The sequence below is a fragment of the Trematomus bernacchii genome, unplaced genomic scaffold (assembly GCF_902827165.1).
Source record: "Trematomus bernacchii unplaced genomic scaffold, fTreBer1.1, whole genome shotgun sequence".
NCBI classification, from domain to species: Eukaryota; Metazoa; Chordata; class Actinopteri; order Perciformes; family Nototheniidae; genus Trematomus; species Trematomus bernacchii.
The window spans coordinates 866,277-892,500 of record NW_022987370.1 but is presented as its reverse complement, the minus strand read 5'-3'; the positions used below and the strand labels follow the sequence as shown (position 1 = coordinate 892,500).

Sequence of the window (26,224 nt, the reverse complement as noted above, 5' to 3'; positions counted from 1 at the left end):
CTACACCTTTAACTAAGGATTAAAAGATTCATAGTTTGTCCTTACCTGCAGTTTGACCTTCACAGCATCAATGTTCATCACTTTATTCTGAAAGACAAAAGAAAACATTATAGCGAATTTGCCAGGCAACAGATGTGAAAAACACTTCACACAAGTGAGTAAAAACAGCTTTTGAAAACATTACAGAGGCGCACTAAGTGATGCTTTTCAAGGGGAATGCTCTTTCCTGAAGGGCAATAGAGTTTGGAAAGTGAGTACTGTGGTGTATTTCTGTATTAGGGTTAGCTTTTTGTAACAACTGTTGGTTTACTAAGGGTTTGGCCTGAACGTCAATGTGATTCTGTCGACACGTTGTACTTTCCAGAGCTCTATGCAAGTGTAAATACACTCAGATGGTAGACGGTGACTCAAAAACCCCCACAATGTTGTGCTATTTAACACAAAGAGGCTACTTATCTCCACTTTCATTTGTTCCACGAAAGATTGAGAACTGAAACAACGATTTCTATGTAAATGTTCCCACACAATGGATACAGTAAAAAATTGGGGCGAAAGGAAGAAAACCAACCCACAACGTCGTGTTATTTATCATTTCAACGCGGCTTAGTTTAATACTGGATTCTGATTGGTCAATTCGGACACTCCAGAGGTCTGATACTTTACGCTAACAGACCGTTGCTAAGGAGAACAGACCGTTGCTAAGGAGAACCGAGGGACTGTGTGCAATGGTTTTGCAGCGATAATAGATTTTGAGGACAGGAGAACATTAAGATGATACAGAGATTTTGTAATGGTTTATATCAACCAATTAGGCGCTTTCTTTTTGATATGTTATTCCCTTCTTCCCTCTCTTGCTCCTCTGACACACACACACACACACACACACACACACACACACACACACACACACACACACACACACACACACACACACACACACACACACACACACACACACACACACACACACACACACACACACACACACACACACACACACACACACACACACACACACACACACACACATCGTTTCCAAACCCCATAGCTGTCAGGCAGTTTATTAGAGTGTAGACACACACAAAGCTTTCCAATACCTCTGCGATATCTCTTTAGGAGGGAAATAATTGGTCGTAGGGATGTGTTCAAAATGACAATGAGGTAAGGGTCACCAGTGGAAACAACTCCTCCATCATTTCAAATTATTCTACCAGATAAAGAGCAGATCTAATGTCTATCTTATATTCATAGATATGCAAATATAATAATAAAGCTTTATTTATACAGCACTTTTCATACAACACGTGCAGCTCAAAGTGCTTTACAAAATGACACCCGTCCCCTTGTGTGTTATGAAGGTCTTTCTGCATGTAAACGGTCTGCAGAGTCACAAACCCTCAAAGTACACCCTGTAGCGAGTAAAACTCTAACACAGAAAAGACCTGTCTATGCTGCCCCAGAACGCCTCGTTGGACATTTCTCTTGAACCCAAATGGACCAATCCGCGGAGCCCCTCACACACCAGGATCCCTTGGCTAACTAACAGGGAGTCCCCATTGACTTGCATAGAGCTCCCTGAACGCTGGTAATAGACGAGTTGGGATGGCGGAGAAATGCTCTCTGCAGACCCATTCTCACAGCGTTATAAACCTTTTTCTTACTCAATATCAAGCCACACTTATTGTTTTTACTTCGGCTGTGAGTGTTTGTGTGTGCTCAGGATGAGTTTCGCTTGTTCTCGCTGTATCGCCGACCCGGAAACCACACCAGTAAGCCAGATCACTGAGCAGCAAGCCTCGCCACGTCCCGACCAATCAGAGCACACTGGGCTCACAGGGAGGGGGGGGGGCAGGAGCTCCAACAAGCCGTTTAGGACAGAGAGTGAATACACAGACTATACAGAGATGCTGTATGAGAAACCAATGTGAGTTTGGAAAATTGAACAATATAAATCTATTCTAGTAGACCTCAACAATGGAAATATGATCAATAGAAATGGCCATGACATGAGACCTTTAACAACTTTAAAGGTATATGCAGCCTAAATATAACATTTTATCAGGTTAATGGACATAAGGAGGTAAAATGTATGATAATAAAATACAGTAAAATAAATAATGGCTTCTCTCTGACACAGAAGACACAAGACAACTGAGTCGATGCAACTAAATAAAACATAAAACTCATAAGAAGGTGGATGAGTACCCTCTTGAGTCAGGTTTGAGGCACAAAAGTGCAATTCTAACATGCCTTGTTATCCTGTTGAGGAATGTTTGAAAGTGTCACTCTGTCAAAGACTCGCTGGGAGGCTTCTGCTGAGCTGCACCTTGATGAAGATCCCTGGAGACACGGTATGCTTTATACATCCTGACGGACCAATATCTACCTCTGAGGATACATGAGGACGGTGATACAGAGTTTTCTGCAGGCAGATGGTGAGGAAGCATGCTCTAATGGTCCTCGGATGATTAGACTGCAGAATTTGCAATTCAGTTACATGCTTTGAGGTCTCAGCGGGGCGACAGATGAAGACCTTGGAGAGCTCGCCTACAGCATAATATAATAATATAAGCAGAATCAGGTTCTAGTAAAAGTGCTAGTCGCCATATTAATAGTTTGGAGACATTTGAAACCAAGAACACGAGTAAGAAATGTGTTTATAGTGAATTATCTATAAGCCATCAAGGCCAATCCCATTTTAAAATGTGCATCTCTACATGTTAATCTGAATCTACTGACTCAGCAATATAAACCTCCTGCATGTATGTGCCTCCTTTGGACTCATTAGTGTCAACATAATTACTTTTTTGCAGATATTGTGCGAGTTGCAAAACTCATATATCCTGAGACTAGAGCTGAGGACACATTAGGGGACAGAAACTATGATTTAAGTGGCCCTTTTCTGCTTTTTGGGAGTTTTCTCTTTCTTGTAGTGGGTGCAGGAGGTTTTAATGCATGTAAATGGTCTGCAACAGCTAAAATCCCAACGCTTCAGAGTTTCTCTCCATTCTTTTTAACATTAAAGCATCAAAACAAGTCACTGTAGAGCACATCTGTCAAACTCAAGGCCCGGGGGCCAAATCAGGCCCTTGGTTGGTTAAATTTCGGCCCGCAGGATAATTTGTAATTACTATTAGATCTGGCCCGCCGGTATATTGCACGCACACCTTCACTCAATCCTGAGGGTCTCCTCAGCTCAGAGCCTGACCCCAAACATTGATGACCTTGCACCCAAGATGAGATGCCAAGTATCTGGCTTGAACTAGCATCACAGAGCAGCACACTGAGTTTACATGGATGTTTCCTTTTCTTGAGACAACAGGGCATGTTTGGTTTTTTCTTTGAGAGAAAAAAAAATGTTGAAGCTGTTGTTGGCCTGTGGAAAAATGTAATCATAAGAAATGACTCTGGAAAAGCTGCAGATCGAGCCATAAGAAATGACTGCAACTGATTATTTAATGTTTAATGTTGTTTTTATAGGCAATAATTTAAGCTTTGTTAGTCCCAGGTTTAATATGTGCAATAAGTTCATTTCAATAAGGTTTACAATAAACATTGAACCAGTCCGGCCCTCGACTAGTACCCATTTTTTAATTTTGGCCCACTGTGTATTTGAGTTTGACACCCCTGCTGTAGAGGAACAAAATACAAATAGGTACCTGAAAAAATGCAGAATAGGGCTCCTTTAAGAACCAGAGTGTCAACATGCTGACTAATGGTATATTTGAATGGTGAATGTCCATATCCATTTATAAGAGCCAAGACGTGGGTAGATGGAAAGTATTTCAGTGCAGTTGGTACAGAAGAGGCTTGTACAACAAGAAAGATGGATATCACAGGTCAAACACAGCAGTTCAAAGTGATGTTTGATCAGACAACTGCATCAAAATATCAGAAAAATATGCTAAAAGACAGAAGGTTTGACAGATCATTGGAGGCTGTAAAAGCCTGATCTGTTGGCTCAGTCTCAACAGCAGACACATCGGAGTCAGGATTGCTTTTCACTCGCCGATGAAAAAGCACTTTTCATTGAGGCGGCGACTTCTCTCAAACACAACTAAACACAGCGGTCAGACAAGAAGAGGATCTCTACGGTAGTGAAAGAAAGAATATACAGTAGGAGGGGGAGCAGTAACAAGAGCATGTCAACACAACACATTAAAGTGCATTCCATTAAACTGAATTGAATAGCTGTCAGCTGGTGGAAGAGGATTGCACTGTCGTATAAAAACTGAGTAACAAATCACCTGCTGAAGGCGAGTGAACTCAGCACAGTGTGCACGTAAAGATAATCTTATCACAAGAGCAAAGAAAGCCTAATTTATTTTGTCACTCTTCTTATTGCTGCTTCACCTGCACTTTGCCGATCAACTGTAGATCCAGAAGCTGTGTTGGCGGGTTTCTACTTTGCCTCATTCTTAATGCATTTCATCCATATTGCATGCATGCGTGTTATATAGGTTTACCTTACAAATGGGAAACACTTAACATCTTCTCAGCCTCATTTGCTGCATATTTACTGCAGTATATATATACAGTATACCCCTGGAAAGAGTAAGTGCTTAAGGCAGGCCCTGCAAACTAACAATGAGGTTTTGCAGCACAGAAGCTCTGGAGAAGTCTTTTATAACGGGAATTACCGGTCATACTATAAAAATAACTCATTCCTGCAGAGCAGCTCACTTAACGGTATGTTTTTATGCAACAAGGACGGACGCATAAATACAGGTACCAGCTGTATAAAGACGTTTGTACCCTAACCCTAAAATCATAACTCTGCCATCTCATTAGTGTTTAGTTACCTTTGTTTAATCTAAGGCTACAGAAAAGAGCCATTACTCCATAAATTGAGGCAACAAGTCAATACCAATGCAGCCCCTTATTGTTTGTTTTGGGGTCATAACTATTATCCAGGGTTTACAGATGGTTAACTTCCCTTTGACCAGCCAACTACAAGGTCATTACTATGGGTTTCCAAATGGACCATTCCGCGGACTTCCTCACACACAACACACTCAATCTTTTCTCAGCTGCCGCTCCCCGGATTTCTCAGCCTGAGACGGCGGGACGCGGCGAGGCTGTGAGTCTGTGTGTGAGCACATAGACTCACAGCCAGGCTGCGGGTGTGTGTGTGTGCTCGGGCTGGTTTTTGGGCTGGTTTCGGGCTGGGTTTTGCTGTGTCTCGCTGTCTCGCAGACGGCCACTGGGCTCACAGGGAGGGGGGGGGCAGGAGCTCCAACAAGCCGTGTAGGACAGAGAGTGAATACACATACTATACAGAGATGCTGTATGAGAAACCAATGTGAGTTTGGAACATTGAACAATATAAATCTATTCTAGTATACCTCAACAATGGAATTATGATCAGTAGAAATGGCCATGTGATGGGACCTTTAAGTTTGAGAAGTATCCAGCCTTCTTCACTCAAGTTTTTCCAGTCCTCCATTCAGGTACTCATAGTGCGTTTTGCTATAATAATAATAATAATAATAATAATAATAATAATAATAAATTGTATTAACAAGCGCACTTTTAATTTGAGTAAACAAAACTCAAAGTGCTACAGAGTAAAATGGTTGAAACAAAAAAACAAATAAAACAACAAAATAAAAGCAGCAATGTTTACGCCGGCATGGCAACAAGTGGGGGTTTTAAATATCTAGCAATAGGCTATTCTAAAAAGATGCGTTTCTATACATTGCATTGGGACGCACTTATGCACTCAAAAGAGGCAATTTAAGTACCGAAGTACGCAAATTCTGACCCTAACCCTAGCCTTGCTGACCTCAAACAGGCTTACATAGCACTGCATCTTCCAAAGCGTACATTGTTGTAACAGATATTGTGTAGGGTAACTAGTGCTAACTTATCAATTTGGGATCGTATGGGGATCTGATTTCATTTCTAAAACTACAAATGACAACCGTGTTTCTAAGTTGCACCAAGCAGACAACATGTTAGACACTTTGTGTGATGAAAAACACGGAAGCTGAATACAAATGACAATCTTGGTGAGATTTACAGGTGCGGCCATTTCAAATCCATTTGGCTCCACCACCATATTATTCAGCTGCCCGACAGCAGGCGTTTTAACCATTAGGAGAAACCAGTAATGGATATTTGGAGTCACTGGAGGTTTTGCTGCAGTCTATTTGTTTGGTTTTTATGTAAGAGCCACCACTGAGCTGTCTGTGTTAATGTGTGATGGCTGCAGACTAACAGGGTTTGATAGTGGAGTGTTACAGCGACACAAAGTGTTACTAATGTTTTACTTTACACCGGAGTAAAGATGTTAGCAGTGCTGTGTGTGGGCTGCGTGTTTATATAACACCATCAGCTGTGAAATCTATCAGCTTTCTGTGATGAGCAGATATAGATTTGTGAAGCAGCTGTAATGAAGAATTACAGGAAATAAGGTTTGGTTTGTAGCTTTACTGGAGGAGATTAGAGAGCCTTGGAATATTATCTGTATTTGTGTCGTCTTCTTATCTTTTTTAAATCTGTTTTATTTGAAGCAACCTTTAAAAATGGTTTAACTTGACCTCATCAATACAACCGGTCATTGCCACCTTTTTCCTGCTCAATTATTACATATTGTGGCGGCTCAATTTCCAGTTGCGTTTGAGTCGCCGAGAGGCTAAACTTGGCTATAAACTGTGACGCGTTTTCAAAGAGAAAGTCCATACTGAAGCAAGATAGTTTTACGATATTTAATAAACAAAATCATAACATGGTAACTATGGACAAAACGGTCAACAGAACAAATGACAGCACAAGCTCACCCTCTGTCATCTGCACTCGACATCAAACAGGTGACTTATATAACCAAACCACACCCATGTGACAATTACCGGAAGTGCTCAACAAAGAAATAAAAGTGATGTAAACAAATAATAATAATACAAATAATGAACTTGGGCTAAGTAGCGTTATGGCACCTACACATATTGTGATTTCATTTCTTAGGGAAAGGATCATTGATAAAAGAGAAACTGTTCATCATCAAGATTTATTTATTTATTTATTTGGCACTCAGTCTGAATCTGAAGGCTCATATCTACTGTGTTGCTGACCTTGGAAAACCAACAGAAGCTGCCCATTTGTTTTTGACATACAAGGACTCATGTGTGAACCAACACACCTGTACTAATGCACAACCCAACACACACTAACACACACTAACACACACCAACAAAACAAACTCATGGGCCTGTATTTGAGTAACCAACATTTGTTGTCATGTTTGTTAAAAAAGGAAATGAGGCGTATTTCCTAAATCATTAGTTACCAGGAGATTGCGTTCTTGTTATTATTACCAACAATTTGGTCAGTCAACATTTGATAGCCCTTATTCCCCCATCATCTAGATCCATTTATTTCCACTATATTCATTCCTATCATCATGGTTTACATCGTGATCTATTTATTTAGGTATAGATGGAAAAGCTTAAACAGTTATTTTGTTAGTCATGCTAGCACCACGTGAAGGAGTTCAAGTATCTCGGGGTCTTGTTCTCGAGTGAGGGAACAATGGAGCGTGAGATGGGCCGGAGAATCGGAGCAGCGGGAGCGGTACTGCAGTCGCTTTACCGCACCGTTGTGACGAAAAGAGAGCTGAGCCAGAAGGCAAAGCTCTCTGTGTACCGGGCCATTTCCGTTCCTACCCTCACCTATGGTCATGGTCGTGACCGAAAGAACGAGATTGCGGATACAAGCGGCCGAGATGGGTTTTCTCCGCAGGTTGGCGGGCGTCTCCCTTAGGGATAAGATGAGAAGTTCAGTCATCCAGGAGGGACTCGGAGTTGAACCGCTCCTCCTTCGCGTCCAAAGGAGCCAGTTGAGGATGTTCGGGCACCTAGTAAGGATGCCACCTGGGCGCCTCCCTAGAGAGGTGTTCCAGGCACGTCCAGCTGGGAGGAGACCGAGGGGTAGACCTAGGACCAGGTGGAGGGATTATATCTCTTGGCTGGCCTGGGAGCGCCTTGGGATCCCCCAGTCAGAGCTGGTTGATGAGGGGAAAGGAACGTTTGGGGCTCTCTGCTGGAACTGATACCTCCACGACGGATAAGCGGGAGAAGATGGATGGATGGATGGATGGATGCTAGCACCATGACTCGATGAAGTGTTGATTTCACTTGGTTCAGACCAACATTTCTCAATACATTTTTTACGGGTGGCATTGAAATTTGGTACTGATGTTCGTGGTCCCAAGAGGATAACTCATACCCATTTTGGTAATCCCCAGACTTTTATTTTGGCTCAAATCATTGTGCAAGGTTCAGCACTATTTGAAAAATGAAATAGGGCTGATGAAGACAAATGAATGCAGATGAGACGAGTTGTCTTTGGCACTTTTTCACGAAAATAAACTAAGAATATGGAGATTTAAAATCAATAATAATAGTTGAAGTTTGTCAAATATCCAAGTTTTAGCTACTAAGCATAGCAGCAGTAAAGTGACAGATAGTGAAATGGTCTTTGACAGTAATGCTTTTAATGTGCTGTGCCGACTAGACACCCACACAAACGTACTTGCAACAGTGAGCGAAAAACACATTAAAAAGGCAGCTACACTTGTGGACTATCATCAAAAACACAAAGACAGAAACACTTGACTGTTACAGAAACACACACACATGTATACAGGCTAAGACACACACACACACACACACACACACACACACACACACACACACACACAAACGCCTACACACAATAATGAGCTATTGACAAAATACCATTAATATTCATCCGCTGCCTTCAGAATCTCTGCTATCTGTCAATCAACCTGTCACTGTGACCTGCACTTACTTTGAATATGCATGAATAATAATTAGGTAAAACGAAGGGGAAATTACCTGCAATGTTGCTGATGACACACTGATGCATATACACATTTAACTATAGCTTATTGTTCTCTCTATAACATGCTTTGGATAACAGTAAAAGGCAGAAGCATTGGTGCATTTTCTGCAGTGTAGCACGCATTCAGAATTTGACATGAGTCTCTATTGGCCTTCATTTTAAACACCAGCAAAAAAATCCTCTTACTCTAGCAGTGTTTTCAACTGTGTCCTATTTTATCCTGGCATTAACACTCAAACTGCAATGAAACTCAAGTCCTTCATTTTAATCACTGTTTTTATTTCAGCGGTGAGCTTTGAACACCATGACAATCTCACAGAGTAATAACCGTTGATTGCGAGTATTGATCAATCCATTTCAAAGCTGCAGTAATGCTGCGTTTACATCTTTCTGACACAATTGATCCGTCACAACCAAGTGCTTTAAAGAATTCCAACAACAGAGACCGAAGCCATCATCCACGTCAGATAAACCTCTCAAAGGTCAGGCGCAGTTTGATTATGCGACACCTTTTCGAAACCGGCTGCATAGTGAAAGCAGCAAATGGGCACCTGGTGTTTTATCATTGCCGTGATGTTGCCAGGCAACTAGCAGAGGAAATGGTCTGGTCGTTACCCCCATGTTGAACCACAATGTGTCACGTTTGCACTTTTTTGTTTACAGATTGAATAAAAAAAAAGGTATAATGTGTTAAATTGTGAGGTTTAGAGGTTCAGACAGGTTGATTGTTTTTCCTTGGACAGAGGAATGCTAGCAGTTTCCCTCCATTTCCAGTCTTTATGCTAAGCTAAGCTAAGCTAACTAGTTCTCACTCTTGGAAAGTAAGTCAAAGAGTATTTCTCAATGTATTGTTAATTTGTAAGCATTAGAGGTGCAGATTTCTTTCTTTTTTTGGATAGATGTTGGCTAGCAAGTTCCCTCCTTTCCAGTATTTATGCTAAGCTAAGCTAACCAGTTCTAGCTAACTCTTGGATAATAAACCAATAAGAGTATTTTCCAATTAATTGTTAATTTGTGAGTCTTAGAGGTTCAGACAGGTTGATTGTTTTTCCTTGGACAGAGGTATGCTAGCAGTTTCCCTCCATTTACAGTCTTTATGCTAAGCTAAGCTAACCAGTTCTAGTCAACTCTTGGATAATAAATCAATAAACTACTCCCCAACTAATTGTTAATGTGTGAGTCTCACAGGTTCAGACAGGTTTATTGTTGTTCTTTGGACAGAGGTATGCTACCAGTTCCCCTCCATGTCCAGTGTTTATGCTATGCTAAGCTAAGCTAAGCTAACCAGTTCTAGTTAACTAGATAAATACATGTCCAGTGTTTATGCCAAGCTAATCAGTTCTAGTGAACTCTTGGATAATAAATCAATAAGAGTATTTCTCAATGTATTGTTATTTGCGAGTCTCAAGAGTTCAGACAGGTACAAAAAAAAATTCTCTTTTCATAATCGATAACAATTAATTAGGGTTTTGTTTAGAACATGAAAATCTTCTTTGGAATATTTTCTGTCCGATTTTATTAACTTGCAATGTGAGAACTAATGGGAAACATTTAGAAACAAGACAGTCGAGATATGTTTTCTGGGTTAGCACTTTAACATTGAGTGGTTATATAACTATTTAGAGTAGAAAAACATCCAATTTGTCAAAGTAGCAGACCCGACACAAACGAACTGTCAGCACTTGGCTTTCAGCTGCTTAATTTTCTCCCTGGCTTCTACTTCACTATCGGGAGGTAAACAGCGAAAAGGAAATCAAACTCTATTAAAAACCTTTTGCAAAACACACACACACACACACACACACACACACACACACACACACACACACACACACACACACACACACACACACACACACACACACACACACACACACACACACACACACACACACACACACACACACACACACACACACACACACACACTTTACCCATGCATGTCTCAACAGCGCTCAGTCTAATTAGCGCTGACTTACTGAGGGTTCATTATTTCAGTTTGCTGGCTCTTCAAGTTTTTCGGGAGGGGATCAGGGAAAAGACTAATTAAGAGGAAACTCTAAGAGAAATCAACACAGTGAGGGCGCTCCTCTGACAAAGACGATGTTCTCTTTGGTAGTTATTAATATAAAAAGTCTGGAAAAAGAAGGAAATAAAAGGACGTCACTTCACTGTCTTTGGGTTCAAATGAAGCACTGTAGCATGAACAATCACTTTGGCTTTCTGTCAAAGAAACTGACAATGTCTGCAGAAAAACATTCTTAACCTGTTAAGCCCTGGGGCCTCATTTATAAACGGTGCATACACACAAAAGATGGCGTACGCTAGTTTCTACGCACTGTTTGCGATTTATAAAAAACTAATTTGACGGGAAAATGTGCGGTCCTCCACACAAACTCTGACCCATGCAAACGCACTAAGCACAAAAACGGGAGAGACGAGAAACTGCGACATCGTTGGCAGAAGGAAGAATGGAGAGAAATATGTGGAAATACCATAAATAGAATGTTACCTCTCATTTATCAAATATGAAGAATTCATTTTCACAAAATAACCAAAATCTGACACGGTGTGAAATGTCTTTTTTAGCTGTTCTGTCGTCATTTCCTGCGATCTTCTTCATGCAGTCAGTCAGAATGAATGAATAAATGGGCGTTTCTTTGACTATTTATAGGCAAATATGGGCGTTACGTGAAGCCCGCAAAAGCTGCGCCGCATTTCGAGTTGATTGTGATTTATAAAAGGGAAACCGGCGTAGGATGTGCCGTACGCAAGTCCTGTGCCGGTACGCTGTCTTTTATGAATCGGAAAGTGTCGGTGCGTATTTATTTGCTTCGTCCTACGTAAGCAACATTCCCACGTCAATCCTACGCAAGGCTTTATACATGAGGCCCCTGAGCCTGTTTTTCAGGTCTCAGGCTCGGAAATGACATTCCCAGAACAAATGACTATAACTTCACTTCTAAAAGGGGTAAATTAATAGTCTTTTTTCTCAAAGCAATGATAAACATGTGAGTTGGATGTAGAAAAGTCAGAAATTGTTTTTATTTTAAAGTAAATTCAGATTGAACATAGTAAAAAAATGTAAATTATAGTGTCCGTCCAAAAAAAAACATTACTTATAAAAACCACCCTTGAATGATGGGATAGTAGACTATAAGCTTCAGGAATCCAAACTATAACATATAATAAGTACCCTGTATCAAGATTGATGCAAAACAAGTGACATTTTACCTTTTTAGAGAGGTTTAGCAAAATAAGAACACTTCTGGGGTCATTTGGGTGGATTTTCCATATCTCTGGAGCCAATAGAATCGAGGGGAAGTTCCTAAAAATCCATCTAAACATTACCCATTGGTGAATGAGTGATGCGTAGCTGGAATGCCCAAAACCGGAAGCTGTCATACACTCTGGTAGCTCTCATAGCAACTATATATGAAAACTCCGTTATTTACATAAATATGAAGATGGATTATCATTAATCATTTCAGACACATTGGATTAACCTATGGATTAACCTTCAGCAGCGATTTTATCGTTTTAATGCCATTGAACACAACTTGTGATCAGAACAACAGCCAAGGTAAGACAATGTCCCGTTTTTGCTCCGCAAGAGTTGCAGCGGCTGAAGATTCTGCTCTCCCCGACGGGAGTCTGCTCTTCAAGCGGCATCTCGCGATCGGCGTGTTGGAGACCCCTGAATTAAATTATCAAGTCACCTCAAGTCAGAAGGCTCAAGTCCAAGTCAAGTCCCGAGTCATTGGTGTTCAAGTCCAAGTCGAGTCGCAAGTGTTTTGTGATTTTGTCAAGTCGAGTCCAAAGTCATCAAATTGGTAACTCGAGTCTGACTCGAGTCCAAGTCATGTGACTCGAGTCCACACCTCTGGCTCTCATAGCAATTATATATGAAAACTCCGTTATTTACATAAATATGAAGATGGATTATCAGTAATCATTTCAGACACATTGGATTAACCTATGGATTAACCTTCAGCAGCGATTTTATCGTTTTAATGCCATTGAACACAACTTTTGATGAGAACAACAGCATAGGTAAGACAATGTCCCGTTTTTGCTCCGTAAAGCTCCGTGTTGTGATGTCTGTGTTTGCTTCCCGTGTCGCGAGTTCTGATCGCTCAGTGATGATACTTATACCCCTAGAATCTGTGGAATCTCAGCTTGCTAATCGATATCTTCTGTGTGCAGATCCGATATGTAATAAGGGTATTTATACCTAGAGTTCTGTGCTAAGTGTGTTAGCGGGCGGGGGCCTCCAGGTTGAACAGGTTCATAAAAAGGACCTTTTACAATGACAAGAGGCAAATTAAATACATGAATCCCTTGTCGGTCACGCACTGAAATCAGCATTATACGGACCACTGATTTTAACTAGGAACTGTTCTCTTAAATGCTTCAATATTTCACTTAACTTCCTCAAAATATGAAATGTTTGTCTCTTTATTTCATACCAGTTCTTTGCCGATTAAAAACATAATGGTACAACTTTTTCTCAAGATTCAACCGTGATATTAAAGTCCTTAAAGTTCAACTGAGAGTAGACAACAAAGCAAAAGCGTGACAGAATCAGCCACCTGCTCTGTTAGCTTAGCAGTTTAGAGGAAATGTACAATCGTTTTCTTGGTAAAAATCCAACACAGCCCTGAATAAGGAAGCACATTCAGATTAAAGCTACCACAAGAAAGATACACATGCTTGTATATTTGATTTCTGGTTTATCATTAACTGGAAAATCGTGTTTAGCAGAGCAACAACAATCTGTTTATATCTTCTATGCTTTGCTGCTGTGAGGTTATTGAACAGGGTCGTCAGAAAAATACTCCAGGGTTTATTGGGAGGTTTTCTTCTTGGACTTTCTGTACATTTACTTTTGCTTGTGTGTAGGTGGCAACACTTTTCTTTTTCATTCAACAAGGTGTTTTTCTACTGCTCATGCAATTCAAATATCTCTTATATGGATGTCAGGGTTTAGCTCAAGATGCCAGTGTTCAATTCCAAATGTTGACGCCATCTCGCTCTCGTTCCTTTGGTACTTTTAGGTCACCTTGGACTCAAATGTCTCCCAAGTGGGTATGAAGGCTTTAAGCAAATACAGTGGCTGTAGTCACTGAGTGTTTTCCAAGGTTAACCTTACACAACAGACTGAATAGTGTAGAGAGAAGACAATTTGAAGGTTTTAAGCTCCAAGGATGATCCAAAATGAACGCTAAAGCACCCAAGTGAGTAATGCATTTTTATAATTACTTAGTTAAAGAGAGAATGTATTATTTATCTGCTGTCCCTATTAGCAGGCTAGAATTAACAACACACATAATATATGCCAAGTAAATGCACATTGAGCTATCCTAAACTAGGGATGCCAGCGATTATTCGAATATTCGTTACAGTCTCCATAATCGAAGATTATTTTTAAAATTCGATTTTATTTATATATTTTTTTATTAATATTTATGTTTTCTTTTTTTTCCTGGTTTGGTTTCAACCAAAATATAGACTAATGCTAATAATAGTAATAGTATTAATAATTGTAAATGACCATTGATCACACCACCAGTTTGTTTTACTGTAAACTTGGAGGAAGCCAGCAGCGCAGAGTGCAGCCTGCAGACTGCTGCTGCAGCCTGCTACACACCGACCCCTCCCTCTCCGTCACACGTGCAATTGATTTATTGGCGACAGAACAGTGAGAACACAACTAAAGATGAACAGAGCGGCACGTCCACAGAAAAGTTCCTCGTGGAACTACTTCGAACTGACAAGTGCAAATGAAGTCTAATGCAAGCTCTGCGAAAATACTTTTTTTTTTCTCTCCCGCGGGGGGGGGGGGGGGGGGGGGGGGGGGGGGGGGTGTCGAATAATCGATTAATATTCGCCAGGGCTGTCCGATTTTCGATTTTGATCATGGTCAGTTTCTGGCATCCCTATCCTAAACCGAACTCTAGTCTGAAATCTCTGCTCTCTTCTCCAATCATGTTGCAATGGTTTGGCCTCTGGCAATAAGCTTATCCTGGATTTGTCACCCTCTGTAACTCTTGTCCCTTCACACTTTCTTTCCTAGTATGTTTCTTGTTATTTGTCTTTTTTTAAACTTCCCTTTCATCCTCCATCTTCCCTGCTTCTTCCTCCCTCTTCTTCTTCTTCATCTCCCTTGAGTCTTGTTTCCTCTTGCTGTTCTCTGTGTTGCTCCATCTGTCCATCAAATGCTCAAATCTTTAACCTTGTGTTCCCATCCTTTGCTGTTTTTCTTCCTCGTTCTCTTCCCATCCATGTCTAACACCTCCTTACAAGAAATCAAATTGATCCCAGAAGCATTTTGTTTCGAATGTAAAAGCATTCTTTGGATGGTTCAGACTTTCGGACCAAATTTAGGAAGTTCTGGCACCGTATCGTTGTGTTGAAATGTTTAACCTTGGTTTCTGTCCTTACTGTTTTTCTTTGAATGTCTCCTTCCATCAAGTCTTGTCCCTAATAACGCATTTTTGTCCCACTGTAAACTAGTAGTTGGTCCTAATATGAGATATGTCTCTCAAGCTGCTCTAAGGGCATTTCACCTCCACTTAAATATATTATAAACATTTTAAACTGTATACCCCGGTTATCTAGGCCCTTTGTTTTTTGTTTGATGTATATATGTCACACTGTAGGACTGTGGGAAACGATATTTCGATATTTCTGGATGTACAACATGTAGAATTCTTGACAATAAAGCTGACTTTGACTTTGACTTTGACTCTTTTGGACTTTTTAGTTTGATACGAATTAGAAATTAAAAAGTGAAAGACTGGTCACCTTGAACCATGATCCAGTTTTCTTTGGAGTTGTTTAAGCATTCATTTGATGGTTTTGTCCAAATGTAGGAAGTTCTGGAAGGGTATCATCCTGTTAAAAGAGAAGCTTAACTTATTTTGGGGTACAGCTCAGTGCGTAGCGATTGGGTTGTTGAGCAAGAGAAAGAAGTGGATAGGCTCAGAGCAAAAAAGGTGATTGGGGATCGAAACCAAGAAGAAATGAACAGTAAAGTTTCAAAGTAGTAGTTCAGTTTTTCTCCGAATTAACACTATGGGTGTTTCTCAATCGCGAGTACGCTTGCTTGGTAGCACATGTCTGCCGAGCATCTTGCTTCAGAAGCGAGGCAAGAATACTTCCTGCCATTCGGAAAACGAAGAGTGGAACAGGCTAGCAAGTGTGCAGGTGTGCGTCATATGAGAGGCCCCGCCTTACATCTTCCGCCACAGATTTGGGGAAATTGGTCCGTGCGCAAAGCATTGTGGGGATTTTAAGACCGCGGAGTCTACTCATGTGCAGCCTCGATATTTCTCCAAACGGAGTACGCCGGGCTCGGTAGATTTCCAAGTATGCTGGAGATTGGAACAGTCCTTCGGCGGCACTCGATGACGTAGTATGCTTGAAATAGTGGCTCTGAAGCAGCTTTACTCGCGATTGAGAAACACCCACTATCTCCTCAAAGTCTATTCTGCATATATACAGATGTTTACAAGAGGAAGCAAAGATCAACAACAAACCAATCAATAGCAAATATAAGAGACCAGCTTACATACAGTAGCACACGACCAAACCTAGTTATGTCATGTATTGTTCTCTCGTGCACTTGTATCATTGCAATGTGGAACAAAGACTAAGAGAATCAAATATTTCCAATCTAACAAAAACACAAAACCTTGGTTCAGACTTTCCAGGATGAACAGGACCCAAGAGACTGTCTTAAAGTTTGGATATCCACTCACTGACCAGGGTCTTTCCTCCTATATCCCCCTTTTCTCTCACTGTCACAAATCTCAGCACAGATTTAGATTCATGGTCAGCCAGCCGTGGGGAGTCTGACTTTCTCTGTGCAGCTTGTCTTCACTTTCCATCTCAGGAGAGAGTATTAACATCACCCTAACCTCTGCTTTCACACATGGCCCCCACAGGAAATCTCAGCACTGCAGTCAAAAGTCCAAGAAGACTTGTTTCATGATGTTCCATCCATGCTAATTTAAATGCAGAACAGATGTATTTTGTGGACTTCCATTACCATGATTATGGTAATCACAAAGATGGCAATCGTTCCCTTTCATGTCCTTTTGTTCCTACTTTTTCCATCCATAGAAAAAACATTTAACTGTGCTTTTTGATAGCTGCATGAAGATAATTTGAATGATAACACATTTCTTGGTATTATCTTGCATGCTTTTCCCATTAGGTCATCTTTCTGACTTATCTTGCAAATGAATCCAATAATCACTCTTGTTTAAGCCCCGTTTTTTGTCCCAGCCAACTCCCTAGGGAAATATCTGGTTCTTAAGATTGATACAAAATACAAGCTCAGCTAAAAGAGAAATGAGTTTCCCCATCAAGCCTCGTTTAAGAAATTACCAGGAAGCTCTATATATTGTAGTTTTCAATGCAACCTAGATCTGTTTAACAAAGTAATCTGAAGCATTACCTGGCCACTGTGTGTTGGCATTTTTATATAATTGCTAGGTAAAGACGCTTGAACTATTAAAATATGTCTTCATCACCACAAACAAGTCCTTTTTCAATTGATAATATACATCTGTATCTATAAATGTGTGCATCTTAAAGCTTGACAATCATCTAGCATAAACAGGCAGTCATTATTATGCCGAACCCATCCGCACGCTGGAATATTCCCATTGGGTGCTTCCAGGCTGTGTCTAGGCATTATAAAATAACCCCTTATTTTAGCGTGAAGCATGTAATTCCCATATAAACCGTTCAATCCTTGCCCAGACGTGTTAGAATAATCCAAACAAGCCGGGAAATCCTATTAGGGCATGTCACATTCTCCCAATAAGTCTGACTGGGCTTTGAAACTTCTGCTTACGCCCGAGTGTTATCTCTTTCGGTTTTCAAAAAGGGACGAAATGTGCAAGCTTATTCGTTACGGAGCGCTGTGTGATATTACAATTTGGTTGAGGGTTGATATTGAAAATGAGGAAGAGATTGTTTTCTAAACGCTGTGTGTGCAGGAGGGGAAATGCTTACGACTGATAATCAAAAGCTGGAGAGTAAATTAGTTTAGCCAAGTTGTACATCTTGGCACTTGTTGTCTTTCTCTTTCCTCTCCGCCTTTTTTTCTCTAAGACTAGAGCCTGATTATAGTGATAAGTAAGGCTGACATTTGTCCCCGTAGTCTTGCAGGATGAAACAAGAAAAAAGGTGTAACAGGAGACAAAGAAAGAACATGTGAGAAGAAATGAATTGACAGAAGAAAGAAGAAGATTGAAATGGTTACTTAATTAAAACATTTATTTTCTGTATGTGCAGTCATGCGGTAAATTGCTTTCTTCTTCACTTGTGTGCATAACTTGTGTGTGTGTGTGTGTATATGTGTGTGTATATGTGTGTGTGTGTGTGTGTGTGTGTGTGTGTGTGTGTGTGTGTGTGTGTGTGTGTCATCCCTCACTCTCCAGGGTCAGGAGTGTTCTGCTGCGATAAAGAAGCATCCAGAACAGGATTGAACACTCGACACACACATGCACTTTGCATTTGTGTTATACAACCACTTCTGCTCGTGCATATTTCCCAGAAACTGGTGCAGTATTGTGTTTTTTATTTTAAATATTCAAGGTCTACCTGGAAGTCATCTGAATAGCTTAAATAGCACGTCAATGTTTTATTGAAAAGATGTCAATGTGAGACATGTGTCAATGTTCTGAGGTCTTTATAGAGCAGTTCAGGAAGGGGGTCATTTTACAATAGTTCAAACGAGCCTTCAGAGCTTTTATTTCAAAATGAGTCAGTGTTGTCCTTGGTAACAACCTCCTAAGGACTACATTACTGTCTACATATATTCATGATGCTTCATTTAATGTGTTTTAATATAGAGAGAATGGAGGAATGAATAACTTAAAGGAAAAGTTTGACCTGAGGTAAAATCATTGGGGTCAATCACAGCATCGAACGACCCGGGTAACTTCCTGAAATAGTTTAGTTTGTCTTATCAACGCTCCAAAATCGAAAATATATCAAATGTACAATTCCTACCAACAGACCAATTATTTAAAGGTCACCTATCATGCTATTTTTAGGCAATAGCAAAGCTCTCAGATATATACAAATATATAAAAAACATGTCTATGAAGTGTTTTGCTCTAAATACCAAACAGATCACCCATTCTAGCCATGCCTCATATCCCTCTATTTCACTTCCTGTTTCAAAAGTGCTGATTTGGGGTATAAAGCTTTTAAAAAATTAAGAATTGATAACAACAATAAAAAAGTAGGGGTCTGAGCTCATGCGGGACCCGGCAGCTACTGTCTAAACTAAATACTGCCGTGATGAAACGCCATATCATGGATTATCAAGGATTATCTCTGAAACAGTATGGAGCTCAAAGGCTTTCTCTCTTGCCGGTTATACCACAAGGTGAGTTCCTTTTTATTTCCTGCTTCTTCACACACATGCTCTCCAGTACAGGTTAGCTCTGAGTGTTAGCGATGCTAATGTAAACACCGACCATATTACGTCCAAAACAGTCGGGCATTGTTTCTGATAGCAACGTTTCTGATAGGGCCGTGGGTCCACATTTCAGATATTACGTCATATCGGACGCAAATTTGGATCAGCTCCGTTGGAGCCCCGTTTTTAGAGATTTGGGTACGGAGGAAAAGAGAGAGGGTTTTATTTTCTGACGCTGCGTGAGTTCCCTGACACACCGGGGACACATATTCATGTATAAAAGACATAAAAAAGTGCATTTTGCATGATAGGTCCCCTTTAAGTATGTTTCCAAACTTGTTATAATTAAACATGCCCTACAATATGCTGAAATAATATGTGGAAGAAGGACACCGACAAAAACAAAGTAAAGGTCTTCCTTTATCTATGTGAATTAAAGTAGTGTTGTGTGATAAGTAACAGCAACGAAATGTTCTGATTTTATAGTGTGCTATTAAAAAAATTATGTTCTTTACTGTATTATATATGTTTAACAGTGAGTAATATTATAGGTTTGGTGCTATTAAACTATAATGAGGACAGTTCTTAGACATCTTAACCTAAACACGGTACTATTTACATACTACTATTAAGCTCAAACTTAGAAAACAACAACATTACGGACATGTTTAACATAAACTGAAGGGTACACATGGTGTTGCTATGGCCACTCTTGCAGAAATGGTGATTTTCAGAGCACTGACTGGTCTTGAAATAGCTTCAACACAGAACTATTTTCAGCATTTTGTTGATGTGCTTTGAGCTCCAGCTCTCATTGTTCATCAAAAACCTTTTCCTCTTCTTCCTGTCCCCTTGAGTGCAACTCATCCAAAGCAGCTGTGAAAATGTACTTACTGTTGGCACTCCAGGTGTTTAAATCTTTATTTAAAAAGGTTATGCTGCCGTGATATCATTAAATGTCAGTCTAAATATTTTAAATGTTTCATATTTTCAAAGATTCAAAGGTTTTAATGTCATATGCACAAAAGCTACCGTGGAGAAATGGCAATGAAAATCTTATGACAACAATGCAACATATATAATAAAATACAAAAATGTGAGTTCTTTCCCATGGGATAAAGGTGACGGTATAGCTTGGGAAAGAGGATATATAAATGTAGACTTATAGACTACTCAAAATGTTATTATGAGAAAGAGGAAAAAGCAATATGTGTTGACATTTTTTATTTTATTTTAATCCTTGCAACATGCTGCTTTCATCCTTTTAATCAATGTCAACGACTGTTCAAACATCCTGTGAGAAGCTATTTCCTGCTACCTGATGCTTTTATTTTAAGGTCATAACCTCGAAAGTCATCATATGCTGACATGAGGGTCTTAAAGGTAATAAGAAAGGATTGAGCCTGGTGAGGGACAGCTTACAATTCAATTAATAACACAATGGCAATAAAGACATCAATAAAAATACAGTTTCCCACAAAATGAAATAACAGTAATCCAATCTGGTTTCTAATCTTCGTTGAACAAAATCGAAAGGTACACATGTTCTAGTTTGAACACTAGTTTGTTATGTAGTGTTATGTAGTTAAATCACATCAAAAACATGTGTTAGTTAGACAAAAGAAAGCACCATCTTACAATAAATCTCTGCCAGAAAAGCTAACATTACCTGGTCATGTAAGTAAGAAGTTAAGGATTTACATAAAAATAAAACAACGCTGCACCAAAACAGCTAAGGAAACATGGGGGCTAGCACAAACAAAGAAAACAACTCAAGCTAACATTAATATAGTGGATGTGAGGCTAAACTTACTTTAAATTGATTTTGGCTTAAGAAAGCATTCAGGATTAATGTCGGCTGTTACATTTCCACCAATAATTCCCAAAAGGAATTGATTCAATCATTGAATGAACTACTCAAAACCAGACGAGCATGCTAACATTTATAAAAGTTAAGCTAACATTAACTTAGCAGTGGATGTCCAGATAAAATTAACCTAATTTCAGTTGGTTATCTTTTGTAAGAAATGTGTGCAGACTTAGTGTATCAGATTTTGATGTATTATCGTCATCAAAAAAACTTTTCTCAAGCTAAATCTGCCACTGGTGTAGCCAAGCTAACGTTAGCCATAAAGCTATCGCTACAACTGCAACTTCAGAATCTCTCAACATAGAAATGTAAAATACAAGAGACTGAAGTGTCATTTATGTAAACTAGATTCAAAAGGACATTATATACTGTTGATTAAAAGATAACCAAACATTTCCCTCAAAAGACATATATCTATGTTTGTTAGCACTGTAATCCCTTGAAGTGATGAAGTGACATTTTGTGAAATGTAATCACCTTTTACATTGAGAAATGAAATACAACCGCGCTGCCTTCTTCGACAGAGGATGTCCAAAGCTGTGATTTGTGAATATCATTGTAGTTGGATCAGGGTTGATTTATAATGTTTGGCAGAGAGGAGAGTACTATATTTCTACAGGAGACGCCTCACAGGAGCATTAATTGATCACCTTGGTACCTCCTTACCCTTCTACAACGTTAATGAAAAGGATTAAATATGATAGAGTTTGATCTATGACATGAAAACTGCCCGCACACACGTGTTTAGACATACTGGTTATATATCGTCTACTTCCTCCTCCCTTTCTCAGCAAAAAGTACTTCATTGTGTTAACTTTAAATCCAAGTACACTTTATTTTACGTCTAATAAATCATTGTACACTCTGAACGCTGCGGTATAAAAGCTTTCCAAGCAGGAGTTGGCTGATTGATGAAACTGCATACCTGCTTTTCTTACATTTTAAAGCCATAAACATCTGTTTCTGCTAGTCTATGAATAGTCATCATTGTGAAATGCAGATGCTTAAGTGGCTGCTAAAGTGTTTTACAATGGGGTTAGTCAAGGTAATCCTCAAAGTGGTAATTTGTAGCTTCAAGAAACATAAAATGGAAACTTTCTGCAGTCCGATTAGCAACTAGAAAAGCAGGAATGGAGTTTGTGTTGAAAGACGTGACAAGATTGAATTTCGGTCAATTCCAGCAATCAATCAAGGCTAGCTCAGATCAACCTGATTGGTTAATACTAATCAAACTACATTGGAGACCATAAGACTTCAACGCAGCAACAAACAGAAACCAGAAGACTTATTTTCAAACTAGCTCAGAAACCAGACTTCTACTGAACTACCTGAGGAACCAGAAGACTTATACTCTAACTACATCAGAAACCAGAAGACTTATACTCTAACTACATCAGAAACCAGAAGACTTATACTCTAACTACATCAGAAACCAGAAGACTTATACTCTAACTACATCAGAAACCAGAACACTTATACTCTAACTACATCAGAAACCAGAACACTTATACTCTAACTACATCAGAAACCAGAAGACTTATACTCTAACTACATCAGAAACCAGAAGACTTATACTCTAACTACATCAGAAACCAGAAGACTTATACTCTAACTACATCAGAAACCAGAACACTTATACTCTAACTACATCAGAAACAGAAGACTTCTACTGAACTACATCAGGAACCAGAAGACTATTACTCAAACTACATCGGAAACCAGAAGACTTATACTCTAACTACATCAGAAACCCGAAGACTTATACTCTAACTACATCAGAAACCAGAAGACTTATACTCTAACTACATCAGAAACCAGAAGACTTATACTCTAACTACATCAGAAACCAGAAGACTTATACTCTAACTACATCAGAAACCAGAAGACTTATACACTAACTACATCAGAAACCAGAAGACTTATACTGAACTACATCAGAAACCAGAAGACTTATACTCTAACTACATCAGAAACCAGAAGACTTATACTGAACTACATCAGAAACCAGAAGACTTATACTGAACTACATCAGAAACCAGAACACCTATACTCTAACTACATCAGAAACAGAAGACTTCTACTGAACTACATCAGGAACCAGAAGACTACTACTCAAACTACATCGGAAACCAGAAGACTTATACTCTAACTACATCAGAAACCCGAAGACTTATACTCTAACTACATCAGAAACCAGAAGACTTATACTCAAACTACATCAGAAACCCGAAGACTTATACTCTAACTACATCAGAAACCAGAAGACTTATACTCTAACTACATCAGAAACCAGAAGACTTATACTCTAACTACATCAGAAACCAGAAGACTTATACTCTAACTACATCAGAAACCAGAAGACTTATACTCTAACTACATCAGAAACCAGAAGACTTATACACTAACTACATCAGAAACCAGAAGACTTATACTGAACTACATCAGAAACCAGAAGACTTATACTCTAACTACATCAGAAACCAGAACACTTATACTCTAACTACATCAGAAACCAGAAGACTTATACTCTAACTACATCAGAAACCAGAACACTTATACTCTAACTACATCAGAAACAGAAGACTTCTACTGAACTACATCAGGAACCAGAAGACTTATACTCTAACTACATCAGAAACCAGAACACTTATACTCTAACTACATCAGAAACCAGAAGACTTATACTCTAACTACATCAGAAACCAGAACACTTATACTCTAACTACATCAGAAACAGAAGACTTCTACTGAACTACATCAGAAACCAGAAGACTTATACTCTAACTACATCAGAAACCAGAAGACTTATACTCTAACTACATCAGAAACCAGAAGACTTATACTCTAACTACATCAGAAACCAGAAGACTTATACACTAACTACATCAGAAACCAGAAGACTTATACTGAACTACATCAGAAACCAGAAGACTTATACTCTAACTACATCAGAAACCAGAACACTTATACTCTAACTACATCAGAAACCAGAAGACTTATACTCTAACTACATCAGAAACCAGAACACTTATACTCTAACTACATCAGAAACAGAAGACTTCTACTCAAACTACATCGGAAACCAGGAGATTTATACTAAAATACATCAAGAACCAGAAGACTTTGACAGAAACTACATCGGAAACCAGAAGACTTCTACTCAAACTACAACGGAAACCAGAACATTTCCAGAAAATCTTCCTCGGAAAACAGAAGACATTTACTGAACGACATCGGGAACCAGAAGATTTCTACTCAAACTTAAATTGAAATCAGGAGACTTCTACTCAACTACAGTATATGGTAAAACCAGAAGACTTATATTCGTACTAACATCGGAAAGGAGAAGACTTTTACTCATCTATATATTAATCTGTACACTGGTAACATTATTATTTAGTCTGTGTTGAAGGCTGCATCTTTTTAAACTCTATTTACCGTGTCAAACCTTTCCATAATTTGCTCTAACGGTCACATATTTTTTGAGCAGCTAGAAGTGTGAAAATAATTTGTTGACACCAATTAAAACGACTGTAGTGTGAAGCAGCAAATCCAGAAGAGACCAGAAACAAGCTGTGTTGTGATTCTTCATATCTGACCATTTACAGACTGTGACAAATGATTTTCTTCAGTTTTAAACGAAGGGGTTTGTTAACAACCCTTTCCTGTCCATCCATCTCTCACTAATTCACTCTCAAACACAAATAGAAACAGCATCCGTCATCTGTGAGCCTGAATACTGCACACTCACTGCTGTTGTTGTTATTTTGGAAGCAATTATTTTTGATTCATTTCCCAGCACCGCCTCCTAACTTTGAAATATCTAATTATAAATTCACCAGTGACGACAGAAACCTCAGGGGCAGCGGTAGAGTCTTCGAAGTCAGATTTATCTTTACAAACACATTTGAACAAAATGATCAAAGACCGTACGAAGAAGACGGTATAAATATAAACCTACAGACGCATTAAGGCTGCCAGTTTCCTGTTTGAATACCAGAGGAAAATTAAATCCTTTGCTTTTTAAAACAAACAATTTAGAAGTCGTGGTGCTTTAGCAAGGCATGCATGTGTGTAATCGAATTGGGGTGCTACTACATGTGCATTTTTTTTATTATCTTGAGAAAGCAGGAGAATTTCCATGTACAAATCACTACATTTTTTTATTTCTAAGTGATGACTTCAGGGCTAATGCAGGAAACTGTTTAAATGTTAGGCTGTTGGAAAGCAGTAGAGCCTGTTTGCAATGTGCTGTGCTTATAAGAGCATGAATATTGCAATTACATTCTTCAAGTGGACACTAAGAGGACTCCAAAATGAATGATGAAGTTGCTCTAAGCTCCAAATGTTGACTTCTACTGATCTGTACGTCTAACTTTTTCACATTTTCCATGTTGAAATGTTTTATGTAAACTCTATCTTCCTGTGTCGTTGTTTCAATAATGTGTTATGTGATGTTTTCAGTTTGGTTTGTTAGTTTGTTGGCTTGTCTGTTTGTCAGCAGCATTATGGAAAAACCTACTGGCAAAATGTTCATTAATTGTTTTGGAGCGGATCCAAATCTCATGCATGATTTTCCGACAGCGTTGCCGATTGTCTGCCATCTCTACAGTAAGTGCCCTTCTAGTTTTATAATGTTTCTGGCCTAATAATAATCACAATTAAGACTCTGGTTTCAGACAGAGGGTGAAAAGAGGTGCTGCAGCACAGGCAGTATGAGAAAAATAAAGAGCTTTTTGAACATTAAAGCATGGAGACATGTCAAAGTAGAGACACTACATACTGATATACACCTGGACATCAGCAGGAGAGGACTCTTTAAAGTAGAGACACTACATACTGATATACACCTGAACATCAGCAGGAGAGGACTCTTTAAAGTAGAGACACTACATACTGATATACACCTGAACATCAGCAGGAGAGGACTCTTTAAAGTAGAGACACTAAATACTGATATACACCTGAACATCAGCAGGAGAGGCTCTTTAAAGTAGAGACACTACATACTGATATATACCTGAACATCAGCAGGAGAGGACTCT

General features: G+C 39.3%; 1 protein-coding gene across 1 annotated transcript in view; it reads right to left on the bottom strand.

Moving 5' to 3' along the window:
* LOC117484559 (ras-related protein Rab-26) overlaps positions 1-26,224 on the bottom strand; it is a 92,247-nt gene that overhangs the window by 44,887 nt on the left and 21,136 nt on the right. Inside the window, exon 3 of the mRNA XM_034132987.1 lies at positions 46-87. Coding sequence (XP_033988878.1) covers positions 46-87 — 42 coding nt within the window. The remainder of the gene's footprint in view (positions 1-45; positions 88-26,224) is intronic.